We start from the raw sequence: 20,418 nt of genomic DNA, 5'->3' as shown, positions 1-20,418 counted from the left end.
GTGCAGCACAGAGCAGAGAGCAGCACAGAGCAGGGAACAGCACAGAGCAGGGGAACAGCACAGAGCAGAGAAATAGCACAGAGTGTGGAACAGCACAGAGCAGGTAGCAGCACAGAGCAGGGAGCAGCACAGAGCAGGGAACAGCACAGACCAGAGGAACAGCACAGAGCAGGGGAACAGCACAGAGCAGAGAAATAGCACAGAGCATGGAAGAGCACAGAGGAGGGAACAGCACAGAGCAGGGAACAGCACAGAGCAGAGGAACAGCATGGAGCAGAGAAATAGCCCAGAGCATGGAACAGCACAGAGCAGGAAGCAGCACAGAGGAGGCAACAGCACAGAGCAGAGGAATAGCACAGAGCAGGGAACAGCACAGAGCAGAGAAACAGCACAGAGGGTGGAACAGCACAGAGCAGGGAGCAGCACAGAGCAGGGAACAGCACAGAGCAGGGAACAGCACAGAGCAGGGAACAGCAGGGAATGGCACAGAGCAGAGGAATGGCACAGAGCTTGGGAGCAGCACAGAGCTGGGAGACAAGAGTCCCGATCACACCTTCCTTGCAGGCCCTTACTAGCCACCGGTACTTACTGCTCACTGCTCGGGTCATGTGCCCGGACTTTCGGAACAAGAAGAGCTGCCAGTTCTGACTCCTCCCCCTGTGCTGCACACAGCTGGCAATCAATGCTCACTGCATGGCTCACTGGAACCGGGTTCCAGTGCTGGGTCTTTGCCTGGGAACAGCTTCCTAACAAGGGAATCGTGCAATCTCTTTCTGCGGCCCTCACTCCCCAACCCCAGCGCTAACGTTGCGGGAGGAATGAACGAATGATGGAACGAGACCAGACAGGAGCCCTGGGACCCGGCACTCACCAAACCGCTTCCGGGTCCACCAGTGTGGCTCCTTGATGGCCGAGAACTTGACCTCAGGGTGCAGCCGCAGGCGGTCATAGAGGTCTGTGGTCCCGCACTTAGGCTGCCCTATGATGTAGAAGTGCGGCAGGCAGCGCAGGCGGAAGTGCTTCCCGTGCGCGTGCGCCAGGTGGCCCCAGAAGGCCTTGCGCAGCGCGTCGAAGGTGGAGCGGAAGCGCTTGGAGTAGAGCACGTAGGAGTTGGTGAGGTACGGGTCTGTGGTGTTCCGCCCCGAGAACTCCTCGTACCAACAGGGGCTCTTACTGTTTGGAAGGAATTTATTGGGGATGACTGAAAACATCTGCAAGGAAACAGAGGAGGAGAGACACCGAGGAGGGGAAAGTGAGCAAAGACACAATCTAACCGCAATGGGAACATGCCGTGAGACTGACGACCGTGTTCAAATTTGAACTAATGTTTGACAATGACTAACAAATAAAGCAAAACGTGGTAGACGGTCAATGACTGTGCTTTCCTCAGCCCCCCTCCCCCCACAAAAAAAAACTTGGATTAAAGATAATCCAAAATAAAGATTATTTTGATTAAAGTTGAAGAATAAAAGTTTAATCAAAATCCATTCCACCATAATTTACCTTTCTGACACACAACACACACGCACACACGGTAATTAAACAATCTTTTTACTAGTTGTATATTTAAATTGCCGTTAGAGATTAAAATATAGAATAGAAGCAGAAAATCAAATTTAACGCAGCTTTAAAATCCCAAATGATGGTGATCTGCAAAAGCAACTTTTAACTACCACGATCACATGTCAAGCAAGAAGCTCTGGAATGAGATAATGAGAGCCGGCGACCCTTGAACATGCCTAACCCAGCGTTCAGTACAGCAGATTCCCTTCCTCGCACTCCATAGCGTAAGCAAACATCACTCTTTCAGTGCATTCAAATCCATAAGGCTGTCAAATGATCCTTGCTACATCTGAGACATTTTTTAGTCATTTTCCTTCTGTGTTCCCAAAGATGGTGATAGAAAGAAAAGCACTCATTTCTAAAAATCAACCAATCAGTCAAGATTAGCACAAAGCTACTCACATGCAACTCCTGCTTCTTAAGGTCTTCTAAGTCTGGGAGTTGTCTGGTGGTGAACTCAATCCTAGCTGTGATGCTGTTGATAATTAATTTAATGCTTGGATAGTCCTTCACGTATGAAATATTATTTACAGAGGATTGATGATGATGTTCTTTTGTGTCGCTTGGGTTTTCGCTGTCCATCAAGCTGGGGTTGCTGGGGAAGCCTCCGTAATGGAAAGGTGATGAGATCAGAAGCTCTTGGTGGGCCCCAGAAAGGATGTAAGAAGCCATTACCAAGGTCATTATTATCAGTCCAAAAACGAGGCTACATCGCTTCCCCTTCTTGAAGCGCAAAAACCCACCCCAGTTCTCGTTCCCTTCAGTCCTCACTTCGAGAACAGCAAGCAAGTTCATCTGCTTACTGTCCACACGAAACAGAATTTTGTTTTCTCCTTTGCACGTGGGGCACGCCTGGTGACCGTGGTGGGGGCCCCCTCGGCAGTTGACCTGGTGCTTGTGTGCACCGTCGGGTAACAGCTGTATGCAGCAATTAATGCAGTGCCTCATGGTAGTGCCAGTGCCCTGGGCTGCTGGCTTACCGAGCCATGGGTGGTGGTCCCCCCAGGAGTCTGGATGTCCACAAATTGTGCCAGAAAACCTTAAGGATGCCTTGTGATTACATAAGATGGATGGAAAGCACAAATACAAAAATAAGCACACACCACAGCACTAGAGAAAGAGGATGCACATTCTTTGGTTCAGCTCCGAAAGAAAACAAATGGAAGTGATGTCCCAGAGTCATGTTCTACAAGAGCCACCGCAACCTTGGAGAAGGTCACTAGTTCGGGAGCAGCTCTGCCTGCCCTTCAGGTTTTTCCCATGGCACAAAAAAAGGTGGAAGAATTCTCACGGGGGAATGTGGAAACACACAAAAAATTAAAAGAAATCATGGTCTTCTCGCTGAGGGATGGATTGCCATGCCATCCACGGAGGCATCTGTGAAGATCTCCACTTTTACATCCTGAGTACCTTTGGAATATTTCCTCTTTGTGAGGCGCAAACTTTAAAAAATGCCAGATTTCCTACACAAAAAGACAAGAGGCTTTATTACATTGTGTGGTAATAGCAATAACCCAAAGCTCATCCTCTGAGACAGATGCTCACTCTCTTTTCCACCTCTAAGTCCAGCCAAGCCAGCCTGGTTCTAAGCAAGTCATAGAAAATCATGAGGATAAAGGAAGAGGTTTCAGGTCCTTGCAGTTGGCTTTGGGGCTCAATTTCTGCCACCAAACATGGTCCCAATCCCAGCACCACCAGTGCCACATCAAACATCTCACATTGTGCATGGTCCACATCTCCCCTAATCCCTCTGCCTTGATACATCTCAGTTACAGGATCTCTGAATCCCAGGATGTTGTGATCATTCTCAGATTCATGCACAGTCAATGACTACAAATTTGAGGGATGAATTGAAATATCAGTGCTTTTCAGTCAATGAAAAATCTCAAGAATACTAAGGAGGATGGTTAGAATGGGAGCAGGCAGAGAAAATGTGTTTTTTCCCTCTCGCTGGCATCAGCAGTCTCTTTCTTAGAGTTAACCTTTATTATCAGATTAGGAAGCAAAAGTTAATGAAAATTTAGAAACAATGAAATGAGTCTCTCCTTCAGTAGAATGTATCATATTAAAAAACCACTTGACTTTAAGTTATTAAGCAATTAAATCCAATGTATAGTATTCCCTGGAGTGACACAGAGCTTCAGACCCTGACATAATTTTTCATTTTCATCATCTCAAGCAAGATATGATTCTTAAAAACCCATTAATAGAATCCTGTGGTTATAAAATATATTGTTGCCCAAATGACACTTCTTTGTAGATGTCATAAAAAGAGCCACGGATAAGCAAAAAAGGAGACCTACTTAGTTTCTGGCAGTGGTAGATAACCACTGATTGGCTGTGTGACCCTGAGCAAGCCACATAACCTCTCTGAGCTTTGGTTTCCTCAATAGCAAAATTAGGAAAATAGGGCACCTTAACAGGTACTAAATTAGCTGTTACATGTAAAGAGTTTGAATAATGCCTGACACATATTTAGCATACCATAAAAGGTAGATAGCATTGATAATAATAGCATCATCAACTACTATGATTTTTCATTGTCAGTGAATGCCAAAAACATTTGAAATGGGATCAAAGATGAGAGATCCTATACCACATGATTATTCTTTAGCAATTGAAAATTACCCAAGAGTAGTAGACTCATCTCCAACTCTACACACACCACGCCTCAAACAACCCTCACTGTCTCCATAAAGGCGGCATTAACTAACCCCGCATCAAGATCTCCATGTACTGGCTGAAGGATTAAACAATCAGACCTCAACAGAAGAAATGTTCATGCCCCTTGGACTGAAAACCTCGTGTTTTCTCAAAATATGGTGGCCAAGAAATAGCCAAGCTGTGTTTCCCAAAACGTCTTCCTCCCACAGAATGTTCCGCTTGCCGTTGGTGAGTGTTCTATGCTTAAATTATTTGGAGAAAATGTGGAATGGACAAAATTACACAGAATTCTTTACAGCTGAACTTTTCAGGGCCTTTGATATGCTAATAAGCCCTGTGAATCCACAAGAGAGGAATATAATACACAAAGTTGTAAGGACATAATTGGCCAAGGAATCTCACTAGGGTATCAAGGAGCCAGTTTGAGAAAGGCTGGTCAGTAGAGGCTGAGACCTGAGTCCTGCAGAGGCGCCGGGGCGGGGATGCAGAAGGAGCCAGTTCTGGGAAGCCAGGCCGGACATCTCAGGCCCTACCCCCATCTCTTATCCCTGAGGGCAGCTGGAGGGACATGAGGGCAGCTGAAAGGACATGTCAGAAACCTCAAGACTCAACCTCTGCTTCAAACTTGCTCAACCACCCCTGACCCATCACTTGCTACAAACAATTCTTCCAAACTAAAGAAACAAAAGGGCAAGATCCCCTACTTGGAAACTCCATCATTAAAGCCAAGAAAACATTTTTTCACATGTCCAAGACAAGGCCGAGCCGGGGTTAAAAATGAGACTCCAACCAGCAGCTCAGCAGGGAGGGAATTCACACCCTCCTGCCTTTCTGCTGCAGAAGATCGAATTAGATTCTTTAAAAAGCAAACAAAACACGGACTTTGAAGCTCCAAGACAGGAATGTACATAATCTGGACCCAAACGAATGGGCAAAACATTCCTAAACAAGGGCAGGGGAAGCTCATTTCAAGCAAAGTGAAAACAGGAGCAGCTGACAGTCTCAACAGAGAGGGGGGAAGATGGGGTGCCCGGACCAGGTCCACAGAGCATGTCTGCCGGGCAGCCGCCCCCTCCAACCAGCCCAGCTTCTGCAAGTCCTGCTTCCTAAACAGAAAGAACTGAGGAGGCAATTTGAGAGGCTGCAAGAACCTTAGCAAAACACTCAGATACAGTGTTTTCTCAGCTCCTAGCATTCTTTCATTCGTTCATTCATCTGTTCAACAAATAGCTTTTTAAGAACGGCTGAGTGTTGCACATGTCCAGTTAGGGGGAGGCCAGCCAAAAGCCAAAAGATGAGGGATGTGATGTGGAAATAAAGAGATGAGTATTTGGTCTCTATCCTCAGGTAAAATCTTTGGAATTTTTCTGAGTGACGGGGTGAGAGAAGCACCTGTCGTCATTCATGACAAGCCCCTTTCAGCCATAACTGAGTGTATCCTGATGCGGTGACCCTTTGCAGGCCAGGATAGCTCCAGGATGAGGGCTGGTCACCAGAAAGACCAAGCCTCAGTAAGCAGCCTTCAGCAAACCCCCCAAACTCCAGGTAGGGAAGAAGGACTGCAGATTAAGTCAATCACCAGTGGCCAATGATTTAAACAATCATGCCTTTGCAATGAAACTGCCATCAAAACCCCTAAACCACCGGGCTCAGGCAGCTTCCAGGTTGGTGGACCCTTCGAGGTGCGGGGAGAGTGGAGTGGAGGGAGAAGGCATGGAAGCTCCACACACCTTCCTCCAATATACCTCACCCCATGCGTCTCATCTGCTGGCTGTTTCTGCATTGTATCCTGTAATAGACTGATGATGAGCCAAGCACTCTCCTGAGTTCTGTGAGTCATTCTAGAGGATTACTGAACCTGAGGAGGTTGTGGGACTCTCTTGCCTTTGTAGCCAATTTGGACAGAAGCATGGGTAACCTGGGGACCCAGTACTTGCGACTGGCATCTGAAGTGGAGCAGTCTGGTGGGACCACGCCCTCAAACCTGTAGAGTCAGCCTCTGGTAGGGGCAGACTTGAATTGAATGGTAGGATAGTCAGTTAGGTTCTGGAGTTGGAGGATTTGCTGGTGTTGGAAAACACCCCTGGGCTGGGGTGGGAAGGGGGGTCCTCTCTGAGAAAAAAATAAAACTACCTCACATTTACAAGTTTTTACCAAAATCGATAGCCACTGTATAGTACGTCAAACATGCAGGAAGATGGACAAGCAATCTGAAGGCCAGGTGAATCCCTTGTAAGTGAAGGCCCTAGAGCCCGGCAGCTTCCAGACAAGCCCTCCCCTGATGGGTGCGAGTGGTGCAGGGCTGACCCAGAGAGGAGTTCTGTTCCCAAGTGGAGCTTCTGTCCCACCACGGGTAGGGGTTACAGGGCACAGGCTATAAAGAAGTCCCAAATGAATAAGATAATCCCAGATGCTGCTAGATAAAGGCTACGCAGAAAAAGATAAAGAAAAAGGGGCGAGAACAATAAAACCATTGGAACAGGGTTTTGGAATTCTTTGTGCCATCCTAGGATGGCCCATTCTTTGTTGTCAGGGCTGTCCTGCGTACCGTAGGATGCTTAGCAGCACCCTGGCCTCTACCCACTGGATGCCATAGCACCCGTTCCCCTGAGATGTCACAACCGAAAACGTCTCCAGGCATTGTCAATGTCCCCTGGGGTGCATAATCACCCCTGGGTTAGAGTTACTGCCTTGGAGGAGTGGGAGGTGGGAAACACAGGGTGACAGGAAAGACCTGATTTCACAGGGGACATTGGAGGAGAAACCTGAACGACAAGAAGGAAGCCAGTCACGTGGAGACCAGGGGAAGCAAAGGCCCTGTAGAGAGACGCTGTGGGGAGTCCCAACCCATGAGGGCTACTGGCAAGGTAGGTCCTGGGGCACAGGCTGGTGGGGGTGGAAACCCAATGGGAGAGGAGGCAGGGACCAGGCTCTGTAGAGTCTTGAAGGCCAAAGTCAGGAGTGGGATTTGCTCAAGTGCAAAAAGGGAGGCACACTACATATTCTTTTTTTTTTTTTTTTTTTGAGATGGAGTCTCACTCTGTGGCCCAGGCTGGAGTATAGTGGCACAATCTTGACTCACTTCAACCTGTGCCTCCCAGGTTCAAGCGATTCTCCTGTCTCAGCCTCCTGTGTACTGACATTACAGGCACGCACCACCGCGCCTGGCTAATTTTTGCATTTTTAATAGAGACGGAGTTAAACCACGTTGGCCAGGCTAGTCTCGAACTCCTCGCCTCAAGTGATCCAGCCCGCCTTGGCCTCCCAAAGTGCTGGGATTACAGGCATGAGGCACCATGCCTGGCCTCAAAAGAATTTTTACACTATGTATAACTATTAAAGAGCATAACTCAGGGAAGAAAAATCCAAGTAATGGGGTGGTATTGAAAGGAAAATGGATTGCTGTTATGTTCCTTATCTGGCCTTTTCCATAAGCCACAAATTATCCTAAGCACAGTCATTCAGAAACCTAACACTCAAATGGCTCCTCCTTCAGAAGGGAGTCCTGTATGCCCCCTGCACTTCACCTGTCTGGAATGTCCACATTTGGTGCCGGTCGACTCAGACAAGACGGGGCCCTTGACACTTCCATTCATGTATTAAACCAAAGGATTCAGGTGTACATTTCAGTGAGATTACTTCCCACCTGGGCTCAATTCTGAGCCTGATGGATGCAGACCATCACTGTGGGAACCTGGCACCAGGAGAGAAATCAGATAACGGGTCCCAAAATAGAAAGTGTTCAATTACCCAGCCCTTGCTTGGACACCCCCTATTAACCTATGCACCCAAGCATCATTAGCAAGCCATTTATAACAAAATTGTAATTGAGAGACCCAGAAATACCACTTTAGATTAAGTAATTGAATGCCCCCTCAGTGTAAGATCGATAAAGGGCATCCAATTTCACCCTAGGAAAAACTTATTAAATTATTGTAGCTATAAGCTGATATAGCAGAGGAAAGATGTATGAAACTTCAGAAGAAATCTGGATGGATTTAAATAAATAGCTTCATTTCGGTAGAACATTTACATCTGCCCTCTGGGGAGAGAGAGGGAAAAAAATAGCTAATTACATTATTTTACTTTTATGTTTTAAGGAAAAAAATTCAATGGCTCTTAATTAACCTTTACTAAAACACAAAGCCTTCTTCTGATTAGTATGTCTAACTGCTGACATTCCTCTTTAGGCTATATATATGGAAATACATTTTTTCAAGGAATATTAATCAACAAGTAGGAGAAGGAACATTTTTCACATGTAACTCGAAGATAGAAGGTTGTTGCTGAGAACTGAGAAGAAAGCCAACAAGACTGAAGAGTTCTGTACAAATTGTAAATCATCAGATTCAGTCTTCTACCTGGACGTTGACAGTTTTGATCACATCCAGTCAACAAGCAGAATAAAGCCACACCATAACATTCACTGGCCCATAGCATAGTGGAGAGAACACAGCAGTCACATGGGTTAGGATTCCAAGTCCATATCCACCCAGTGGCCTTGGGCAAATCACTTAAGGTTTCTGGGCCTCTGTATTTTCAAAAGAAGTCCCTGCTAGCAACAGATCACGTACAGCATTGGAGTTCAGAGCCCAAGTGCTAGAGCCAGGCTGCCCAGGTTTGATCTTGAACAAGACATTAAACATCTCTTCTCCCCATTTCCTTGGATACAACCTAGGAATAATCACAGGACCTGTGTCACGGAAGTGCTGTAAGCACCTAGTGAACTCATTCATGCAAGGTGCTTAAAAGAGTATCTGGCCCGGCTGAGCGTGGTGGCTCACGCCTGTAATCCTAGCACTTTGGGAGGCCGAGGCGGGCGGATCACAAGGTCAGGAGTTCGACACCAGATTGACCAACATGGTGAAACCCCATCTCGACTAAAAATACAAAAATTAGGGAGTGGTGGCGCACGCCTGTAATCCAAACTACTCAGGAGGCTGAGGCAGGAGAATCATTTGAATCTGGAAGGCAGAGGTTGCGGTGAGCGAAGATTGTGCCACTGCACTCCAGCCTGGGCAACACAGCAAGAGTCCGCCAAAAAAAAAAAAAAAAAAAAAAAAAAGGTGTCTGGCCCATAGTTAGTGTTCAATAAATGTTAGCTGGTAGTACAGATGCGCAGTGCTGGCCCACAGTGGGAATTTGATAAATAGTTATTTATTACTCTTTACCATAGATTGCATTATTGGTCTCAAGTTTCTCTTCTTCCCTTGTTCACATTTTTGCCACTTTGGAGGGCCTTCAGCTACAGCAGTGATGTATTTCTCCACCCTTGGGTTTGAGTTGGGTAGCTTGCTTTGGCCAGCAGAATGAGGCAGAAGTGGGCTTAGGGCTGGCACATGCTAGGCCCTAAGATATGTCCTGTGTACTCATTTGTCCTCTTGCACCCTTGCTTGGCCAGGAGGAAGGGAGAGAGGTGGAGCAGGGCCACCTGGCTGAGCCCACCCAGAGCAGCCAACACCCACTGGATCTCAGCCAATTCCTAAAGACAGCAGAGAAATAATAAAGGGTCGATTTTTCTTTTCCTTTTTTTTTTTCGAGACAGAGTCTCACTCTGTCGCCCAGGCTGGAGTGCAGTGGTGTGATCTCAGCTCACTTCAACCTCTGCCTCCTGGAGGCTGGCTACCACCAGCAGCAGGATATGCCAACGTGATGATGGAAACTCAGAGAGGAGGCTGGGCGCAGTGACTCACACCTGTCATCCCAGCATTAGGCAGTCGGATGACTCAAGCCCAGAGGTTCTAGACCAGCTTGGGCAACATGGCAAAATCCCGTCTCTATAAAAAATACAAAAATTAGCTGGTGTGGTGGTGCACACCTGTAGTCCCAGCTACTCAGGAGGCTGAGGTGGGAGAATTGCTTGAGCCTGGGGAGGTTGTGGCTGCAGTGAGTCGTGATCACACCACTGCACCACCTGTGCAACAGAGTGAGACCCTCTCCCAAAAACAAACAAAAAGAAACTCAGAAGGGAGCTGTTCCTGAATCAAGACACAATGGCTGAAACATCGGAAAATAACACACCAGGTTATTTTCTGACAAAATGTGTGTGTATGACAACCACAGCTGTTTTGTTTTAGTTATCCAAACAACCAGCCCACACTCCCCCACCTCCTGATGAAGAGGCCTTCCTCCTTGCCTCTTTTCAGTTACTAATTTCTTCCTTGCTTCCTTCCTCTCCCTGAGCAAGCCTTTCCTGTAATCTGATCCTTATGGTTTCCTTGCCAGATTTCATCTTTCCTGATGCCTAGGATGCGTCACTCGTGCTTTGTCTGAAATAGGTATTCTCAAACCACGATCTGGGGGATCTTCCTGGCTGGCCCAAAATCTGTGCATACAAAACCCAGGCAGTTTTTAAGCTTTTTTTTTTTTTTTTTTTTTTTTGAGACGGAGTCTCGCTCTGTCGCCCGGGCTGGAGTGCAGTGGCCGGATCTCAGCTCACTGCAAGCTCCGCCTCCCAGGTTTACGCCATTCTCCTGCCTCAGCCTCCCGAGTAGCTGGGACTACAGGCGCCAGCCACCTCGCCCGGCTAGCTTTTTGTATTTTTTAGTAGAGACGGGGTTTCACCGTGTTAGCCAGGATGGTCTCGAACTCCTGACCTTGTGATCCGCCCATCTTGGCCTCCCAAAGTGCTGGGATTACAGGCTTGAGCCACCGCGCCCGGCCTTAAGCTTATTTTTAAAGCACATTTAACTGTCTTTTAAGTTTATCATCATTAGTTTTGGTTAATCACGACCACCTTACATGCATACAAAGTACATTCAATGCTATCATCTTAGTCCGTAAGCCATATCCATAATAAACAGGCATTTCCCCAAGATCAGATCTCTATAATATGCAGCCAGCGTCTTCCCCGTATCCTGAGCTCACTGATTCTCAACTTGGTAGTGTCATGTACATCCGTGTGAAGAGACCGCCAAACAGGTTTTGTGTGAGCAATAAAGCTTTTTAATCACCTGGGTGCAGGTGGGCTGAGTCCGAAAAGAGAGTCAGCGAAGGGAGATAAGGGTGGGTCTGTTTTACAGGAGTTGGGTAGATAAAGGAAAATTACAGTCCAAGGGGATTTGTTCTCTGGCGGGCAGGAGTGGGGGGTCGCAAGGTGCTCAGTGGGGGAGCTTTCTGAGCCAGGATGAGCCAGGAAAAGGAAATTCACAAGGTAATGTCATCAGTTAAGGCAAGGACCGGCCATTTTCACTTCTTTTGTGGTAGAATGTCATCAGTTAAGGCAGGGACAAGGCATTTTCACTTCTTTTGTGATTCTTCAGTTACTTCAGGCCATCTGGGCCTATACGTGGAAGTCACAGGGGATGCAATGGCTTGGCTTGGGCTCAGAGGCCTGACAGGTAGAAAGATGGGATGTAGGAAAAACGGTTTCCAAGCAGTCAAAAATAAGACATTATGCCGGGCTTGGGAGTCAGGGAGACCTGCATTTCAACCCGAATCAAGTCTAAGGCTGCTCTAATGATCTCAGGCAATGAATTTAACCATTCTGTGACTAGGTTTCCTCATCTGTAAAATGGGAATCAAATGATCTGTCTCCTAGTGTGAATGTGAGGAATAAATGAGGTCATATACACAAAATGCGTAACCCAGAGTCTAGTACCCTGCAAGCCTTGGAAGGATGAGCCATCCCAAAATATGCCAAATTGATATGTTGATTATTTTGAGTCAAAAACACTGGAGGAATTATAGTTTCAGACAGGGCCAGCTGACCTGTCTCTTCCTGCATACTCCAAGCCGTAGACTCCTCTGGGAGGAGTACCCTTCCCCTACCAGGCTGAGAAAATGGCCCTCCTCAGCAGAGCCTGGGAACTGGGGCCTGCAATGGACCAGGACAAATACACTTCACAAAGGAACCCTTCTCTTCCACTGGTTTTACACACCCCATATATCTCCCAGAATCTCCCCTAGAAATGTATATTGCTCCACCAGATCCCTTGTGTTCCATCTCTTCTGAAATTGATTGTTCTTTGTCTAAAAGGTCTAAAACCTTCAACTCCACTCTCTTGTGAAGATTCCCAGGTCCGTGTAAAACTAACAAAGTGTGTTTGCTTTCCTTTTGTTTGTCTGCCTGGTGTCAAGTTGGCTTCTGGATGCAGTTGAGGAGCCCGCAAAAGAGTTAACGAGGAGGGGGCCGGAGGTGATCTCTGGCTCTCCTGCATCTCAATACATGACCGGGATTCCTTGCATTATTACTGGAGAGACCCTTGGGTCCTCACTCCAGGGCTACTTGCTTTCAGTGTGCATATATTATAATTCCAGACACTGGTGTCCAGTTTTCTTGTCTGCCACTCGTCTGAGGTGATGCCCTGGAAGAGGCAGGTAGCTACCCAGATGCAGGAAGTAACACCCAAGTTCTACAGTAGAACAACGTACTAAGAAGCTGAGCTGGCCGGTATCATTTGGGCACCCCGTCACCGGGGCCCAGAGCTCTGGTGAGCCGGGCACAGCTGTGGGGAAAGTTCTGGAAAAGCTCACCCCCATCCAATGACTGTGCCCATCCAGAACTTGTTTCGGTGCTCAACAGCAAGGGCCAACTTTCCAGAAACGCACCCATCCCCAAAGATCTAGGGTAAACCAGCCACTGCTGTACAGATGGGAAATGAGAGACAGTGAAGCTCCTGGGATCCCTGAGGATTCTACTGCAGTCATTCACAATAAGAAACACCCGGAACCCCTCAACAATGATGGTGAGCACACTCAGACCCAGGGCAAAACCCAGGTGGCCTCCAGCAAATCAACTTGCCAGTATAAACCTACGGGTCCCTGTCACCCAGCCTGCCTTTTACAGAGAAACTAAGGCCGGTGTGGTCTGTACTTCCCCAAGGACATGCAGCCCATGATAGAAAGGTGGAGCAACAGGCCCCAGGGGCCTGACACTCAGTCTTCCACCATCCCTCAAGAGAGGAGCTCATCCTAACCTCTACCCCTACCACCCAGGCGTGGCCTAAGATAGTCCAGCGGCTTCTCCAGGCCCCTGGTGTTCTCCCTTCCAATCTTCTGAGGAATCCCTTCGGAGAAAACAGATTTGCAGTCTCACCCAGAGACACAGGACAGGAAGGCAAGGGAAGCATCCCAGGAGGAAGCTGATGGGATGAAACTCCCCTACCTCCTTCAATCTCCTTTGAGCGCCTTGTCAGCCTGGAGCATTGAGTCTTAAACTGTCTCAATTCAGACTCTAGTCATCACTCAGGCTTGTCTCCTGCAGCCAGGAAAGAGCCTGCTAGGACTGGGTACAGCCCCAGGACAGAGACAAGGGATAGGGGAACAGAGATGCGCCGAGGCTGGCTTGGTGCCAAGTGTGGGGACAGGGGAAGGAAGGACAGAAAGCAAGACGGGCAGGGGAAGGGGCAGGAGAGGAGGGAGAGGCGGCGCTGTTCCTTGTCAGTTACCCTTGCAGCTGAGTCCATGGATAGGAATGCAACTAGCCCCATGCACAGGAGGCAGGCCCCGGTGCATAGCCCCCAACTCCTATCTTGTCCCTGTACATCAAAGAAGCCTGGGCTGTGTACAACTGGACACACTACAGCCCAGGCCTGTATGACCAGACACTCTGCAGTCCAGACCTGTACAACTGGACACTCTGCAGCCCAGGCCTGTACAACTGGACACTCTGCAGCCCAGGCCTGTATGACCAGACACGCTGTGGCCCAGGCCTGATGGACCGGACGCACTGCGGCCCAGCCAGTACGACTGGACACGCTTTGACCCAGGCCAGTATGACCAGACATTCTGTGGCCCAGGCCTATAGGACCGGACACTCTCAGGCCCAGGCCCGTATGACCGGACACGCTGCGGCCCAGGTGGTGGCTTCCATGACGATTTGCATTTTAAAACTTCAGAGCAGCAAGGGAGGGACCCCCCAGCAAGGCAGGGAGCTGCTTGGTGTCCTGATCGCTAACCTGGCTGGTCACCCTGAGCGTCACTTCATCTCTCAGGGCCTCTGTTTATCTGTATATAAGATATGGATTTGGGACTACTCCTTCTGGCCCTAACACTCATGGGTGTATGATTTGAAGTTAATTTCTCCTTAATAAAAACTCATTATCTTCATCTGTTATGTCTTTCAGGGCTGCTCAGAGGCCAGTGATTTTGCAATGAGCCGGCACAGCGCTTGCTTTATTAGCCAGATAATTAATCCAACAGAGACACAGAGTTTTCTCCAGATTAGTGGTCCACACACTTTTGTACATGTTTATTTCAACACCTACTATGTGCAGGGCTTGCATTTGCTGGGGCTCCAAAGACCAAGACTGCAGCGTGTCCAGTCGTACAGGCCTGGGCCGCAGAGTGTCCAGTCATACAGACAAAAAAATGAACAGCCTGAATCCTCTGGGAACATCCCATCTAACTCCAGAACAAAGACTCCAGAGGCTCCAGAAAAATGCCACATTCGGGACTATATATCCCATTTCAAAGACAGCCGTGAGGCCCACCCAGCCTCAGGGAGTCTGCAGAAGAACTAGCTCTGCTCCAGGAAGCCGAAAAAGCATGGTAACAACAGCCGTGATCCAGTGAACCAGGGCCTCTGGCCATGGCAGGCAGGAGGGAGAATGGGGTCTTTTTCCTATTCTCTGTGATAGCCTGGTCTCTAATAAGGCAGTCAGCTCCAGCTCCCTTGTACAACCACCAGAGATATAGGCCAAACACAGCAGATGTCCCAGTCTCTCTGAAATGCACAAAATAATCAGGTTTTCTCAGTAAAGGGGCAGGGTGGACCACAGACTTCAAATATGTTCGTGCTGCATTTCTCCCCCAGTGATTTCAATGTGCACAAAAGACCCTAAAGGTCTTTGTGACACAATCAATAATTTTTTCTGAAACCAAGTGAGGAGAAAAACTATTTCAGAGCGCTCATTTTATTATTTCCAGTAGTAAATCATACCAGTGTAGGGACTAGATTTTCTCATGCTTGTGTATCTACTGACTCCGGTTTTCCAAAAAGGCAGAGGCCACTCAAGAGGAGCTTGCGGGGTGTGCCGTGAAACGCGTCTGCCGAAATGGCTCTAGGGAACAAAGCGAGGACAGTCATATAGCTGCAAAGCATTTTAGCAGCACGTGGAGTCAGTTTAGGGTTTTAAGTGACCCCAGGGATGGCGGCAAAAGAAGAAGGAAATGCTGATAGTCCAGTATCTGTCACCTGCAGAGGACCGTGCTAGATCCCTTCTTGAAGGCACTCTCCGAGGTCAGCACTGAGATTCCTCAAGTCGTGTGTGGGAAACTGAGGCACAGCAGGGTTAAACACATGCCTAGAGTCACAGGGCTCCCAGTGGTGGAGCCAAAATCCAACCACAGGTCTGTGTGGCTGCAAAGCCCGTGATCTTTCTCCTGCAGCAGGCGAACCAAGCTGTTGTTGGCAGCTGTAGGGGAACCTGCTCAGAACTCAAGGCTCACAGAGGAGCACGGTCAGCCATCACTCAGCCCACCGGCCACCTGTCTCCCTTGTAAGGAGGTGAGGTTGGACTACAAGCTCCATAAAAGGCCAGGTCTGTGGTGCTCAACCCTGAATAGCATAGAGTAAGTGCTCAATAAATACTTTTAAATTAAAGAGTCAGGGAACAAGCTCCAGAAAGCATGGCAAATATCCAGCAAATATCCAGAACCGAGTCATTATTGCTGAGTCACAACAACAATGATGCCAGCTAACATGTGTTGAGGACTTCCTTGTGTCCAGACACCAGGCTGGGGTTGATAGGGATTATTCTATTTAAATGTCATAATCTAAGAGAAAAGTACAATTACTACTTACATTTTACAGATAGGGAAACTGTGGCCCAGAGAATTTAATACTATACACTTCCTCCCCAAATGACTTACAGAATACAGGAGAGCGAACTGGCCTAGGGAAGAGCTGGAGACCCAAGGCCTAGGCTGAACACTGGCCACACGGTTTAACCAGCCACATGACCGTAGGCAAACCGACCCTCATTCTCTTCATCTCAAAGTCGACGTGGAAGGCTCAGCATTGTTACATGGGTGCAGTGATCTCAGGAGCCCAGGATGTTTAACACATGTTATAATTATTCTTTTTGCACGTTTTCGGGGTTCAAACACCTGCAACATCAAACCTTAACTACCAGGAAAAAGTGACCCATTTTCAGACTAGGACTTATTCTGGCTGTCGTGTATTTAGACTACAAAGATGAGTGGTACCTTCTAGTTGCTGTCCAACAATTTTTCCTTGACACAAATAGAGAAATGAATGAAAAGCAGCAGCCCAGAGTATAATGCACAGAGACTATAGATTAGGGACAGAAGGAGCAGGGTGACTGTCCACCCTCAGGTCCCCAGAGTCCCCCTGTCCATTTTGACTTGACTTCATGAAGAGCAAAAAGGCTGCAGGATAGTGGAAGATGCCCAGCCCAGGTGTCCTTCAGGACGGGCAGGGGAGAAAGGTCTTGCATGGACACATAGCTCACACGTTCAAAACCAACTGCAAATCATGATTCTGCAGATGCACAACGCACCCTAGAATGAATCCATTACAGGCAGCGCGACTGAAAGGGGAGCAGCTGCACACTCCCCACCAGATGGCCTTGCTGATCCGGGTAGTTCTAAACATTGTTTTATTTCCAAAGATGAGCAAAATAAGAATCTGGTTAACCCTTCAATGAGAAGAACTGCCTGAAAACACTTCATTGGAATTTCCTTCTTTTTGATGGAAAGACCAAGCAACCCAAATAAATGAGGAGGTCCTCTGGAGGGTTTTAGAGCCAGGCGAGGGGAGTTTCTCCAGGGGGATCACCTGAAGTCAGCTGACATCCACTGTCTGCCCCTAGATGGACCCAGCCCTTACTAAGCATGCCAAGAGGTGAGGAGAACAGCTCCAGTACCAACCCAGCTTGGCTATAGGGACCTCAGGAGTATGCAGAGGTGTACCAGCCCCCATGCAGTGTGTGCACAGGTGTTCCAAACTCCCCAGTGTGTGCTGGTCCTCCCCAGGAGTGTATGATGTGCCAGCCCCGCCCCCAGGAGTGTGCAGAAGTGGACCTCCCCCAGGTGTGAGTGTGAAGAGGTGTGTCTGCCCCCCCAGAAATGTGTGTTGTGCCAGGCTCCTCCAGGAGTGTGCAAAGCTGTGTCCTCCCCAGGGTGTGCGAAGGTGTGCCAGTCCCACCAGGGGTGTGTGGAGGTGTGCCAGGCCCCCAGGGTGTGCGAAGGTGTGCCAGTCCCACCAGGGGTGTGTGGAGGTGTGTCAGCCCCCCAGGGGTATGTGAAGGTGTGCCAGCCCCACCAGGGGTGTGTGGAGGTGTGTCAGCCCCCCAGGGGTATGTGAAGGTGTGCCAGTCCCACCAGGGGTGTGTGGAGGTGTGTCAGCCCCCCAGGGGTATGTGAAGGTGTGCCAGCCCCACCAGGAGTGCGCAAAGGTGTGCCTCCCCCAGGGGCATGTGGGCATGTGGAGGTGTGCCCGCCCTTCTACCTCCAGTGTGCAGAGGTTAGCCAGGAGCTGTATGAAGCCGCAAGACAAACTGAAGCTTAATATCGTTTTCAAATAAGTTATACCCACGTATATTACTAACTGACAAAATGTGCAGAGATCCAGCTCGCCTTGCTGGCTGCAAGCAGTCGGGACCAGCCTGGGGGACCCCAGGGAGTCCTCACTGTCTTTCACCTTTGAGTACTGAAGAGGAAATTTTGAGAAGCGCTGGTGTAGGGACAGGGGGAAAGGAATCAGGAAGACCTGCTGTTTTATGGCAGGCATCAAGCTGGGAACCTGCTTCCTCTCATCTCTTTCTGACTTTTAGACAACACTAAAGGTAGGTGTAATCGCTCCATTGTGCAGATAAGAAAATGGAGGCTCTGCGTGAAGTGGCTTGCCCTAAATCATGCTGTAAGTAAATGGCAGAACTGGATTTAAACACAAGCTGAAGCCCAAACTGCCTCTCACTTCATGGAGGATGGGGACATGCACATTCACATTCACTCCCTGATATGGTTTGGCTGTGTCCCCACCTAAATCTCAACTTGAATTGTAGCTCCCAGAATTCCCACGTGTTGTGGGAGGGACCCGGGGGAGGTCATTGAATCATGGGGGCCGGTCTTTCCCGCGCTATTCTTGCGATAGTAAATAAGCACGAGATCTGATGGGTTTATCAGGGGTTTCCGCTTTTGCTTCTTTCTCATTTTCTCTTGCCACCGCCATGTAAGAAGTGCCTTTTGCCTCCCACCATGATCTGGAGACCTTCCCAGCCAAGTGGAACTGTAAGTCCAATTAAACCTCTTATTCTTCCCAGTCTTGGGCATGTCTTTGTCAGCAGCATGAAAACGGACTAACATACTCCCCAAACAGTTCCCCATTGTTGACTGTGGGTAGCATTTGGGGGGTTTTGCTTTCTATTTACACATTTCCATCTTGCTTCCAATTTTACTTACATAGAGTAAGCATCACTTTTGTAACTACAAAGATAATAAAGAAGAAATAATAAATGTTGCACAAAAAAAGATGTGGCAAATAGAAAACGGACTGGGCCCAGGCCTCCAGGACGTGAGTTCATGTCCAGTAAGACAGGTTTTTGAGACTCAGTTTCCTTATCTGTTGAAAATGCATGCACTCCTTGCCTCCCTCGTCAGATCAGGTGGAATAGGGAATTGAAATGAGGCCACAGGCCACAAAGGCAAGGCAGAGGTGGGCTAAAGGCTTTGTGCAAAGCACCAGTGGGAAGCTCTGTCCAAGCTGCACTGTGTCCCCTCCTTTCTCAAGTTATCTCCGAATTAATAACATCTTTCCTCTAGACATATTATAAATCATTAAAAAACAAAAACAAAAACCCTCCCATTACCATTCAACTCCCAATGACAGGCCTGGGAGTGCAGCCGGGAAGGACATTTTTCCTTGTCTTCTCTGCCACTGCAATGGAAAACCCCAAGCAGACCACAGAATTCCCTGGAGTGGGCATGCACTTTTATACACACGCACAGACCAAAAGAACTCCAGGTCCAAGAGCAAAAGGAACAATGTGACCCCGGAGGATGCTGTTTTATGAACGTTCACCAATGCCCAAAGAGTATTCGACAGAGGCGGCCGAAGATCTCATTCCATTCAGCTACTGGGCACATAGGAACGGGCACATACCCTTGTGGAAAGAGAAATGTGGTGGGGAAGAAAGACAAAAAGCCAAAACCCAGAGGCAGGTAAACATCCACACAGGCCATCTGGCTTGTATCAACCCCTTACTGGCTATGTGCCCTTGGGCAAACTGCTTTGCACTTCGGTGCCTCCCTTCGCTGATCTGTAGCAGGGAGATAATGGCAGTATCGACCATTTGGACAGGCGTGGAGATTAGGTGGGAGAATCCCTACAAAAATACGCCCATGGTACCTGCCAACTCTAACTGCTCAACAAACGACAGGCACCACCACCACCAGCCTCATTTCTTTTTCTTTCCTCCCTCCCGTTTCTGCAAACAGGATCTCAGCTCAACAGTAAGGACTTTGGCCTGGTGTATAAAGACCCAGCCGAGCCAGAATCAGTGGCCGAATACTTTTAAAAAGGTTGAAGGGAGCCCGAGGCTCTGGCAGTGAAGTGGCTTGCCCTAAATCACACTGCAAGTAAGAGGCAGAGCTGGACTTAAAGGCAAGCTGAAGCCCTCTCACCTCAGGGAGGATGGGGACATGCACATTCACATTCACTATCAAGCAGTTTCCCATTGTCAAGAGTTGGGGGGCTTGGTTAAAGCTGCATGCAGACCAGCAATGTCTGAACAAAACTGCTTTGGAGAGGCTGGGAGAGAGCCCTTCTCCACCGTGACGTGGCCATGAAAACACTGGTCCCACCAAGACACCAGGAGGTAAAAGCTGTTTTTCGGAGGGAGAGAGAGATCCAGAGAAGAATCTAATTAAACAATGGTCATTTCAGGCTGGGTGCAGTGGCTCATGCTTGTAATCCCAGCAATTTAGGAGGCTGAGGCAGGTGGATCACCTGAGATCCGCAGTTTGAGACCAGCCTGACCAACATGGTGAAACCCCGTATCTACTAAAAATACAAAAATACAAAAATACAAAAATTTGGGTGTGGTGACAGGTGCCTGTAATCCCAGCTACTAGGGAGGCCGAGGCAGGAGAATTGCTTGAACTCAGGAGGCGGAGGTTGCAGTGAGCTGAGATCGCATCACTGCGCTCCAGCCTAGGGGACAGAGCGGGACTCTGTCTCAAAAAAAAAAAAAAAAAGGTCATTTCAGACCCTCCTTCTCCTTGTCA

General features: G+C 48.4%; 1 protein-coding gene across 11 annotated transcripts in view; it reads right to left on the bottom strand.

Moving 5' to 3' along the window:
• Positions 1-20,418, bottom strand: part of CHST15 (carbohydrate sulfotransferase 15) — an 86,667-nt gene that overhangs the window by 35,772 nt on the left and 30,477 nt on the right. For all 11 annotated transcript variants that reach the window (XM_033179969.1, XM_033179980.1, XM_033179955.1 and 8 more), the window contains 2 exons: positions 1,966-3,026; positions 872-1,211 (listed from right to left, as the gene is read on the bottom strand). In XM_033179969.1, coding sequence (XP_033035860.1) covers positions 872-1,211; positions 1,966-2,511 — 886 coding nt within the window. In that variant the 5' untranslated portion in view covers positions 2,512-3,026. The remainder of the gene's footprint in view (positions 1-871; positions 1,212-1,965; positions 3,027-20,418) is intronic.

The sequence above is a fragment of the Trachypithecus francoisi genome, unplaced genomic scaffold, assembly GCF_009764315.1.
Source record: "Trachypithecus francoisi isolate TF-2019V2 unplaced genomic scaffold, Tfra_2.0 Contig01579, whole genome shotgun sequence".
Classification (NCBI taxonomy): domain Eukaryota; kingdom Metazoa; phylum Chordata; class Mammalia; order Primates; family Cercopithecidae; genus Trachypithecus; species Trachypithecus francoisi.
Note: the sequence above shows the minus strand (reverse complement) of the source record. Positions and strands in the feature narration are given on the sequence as shown.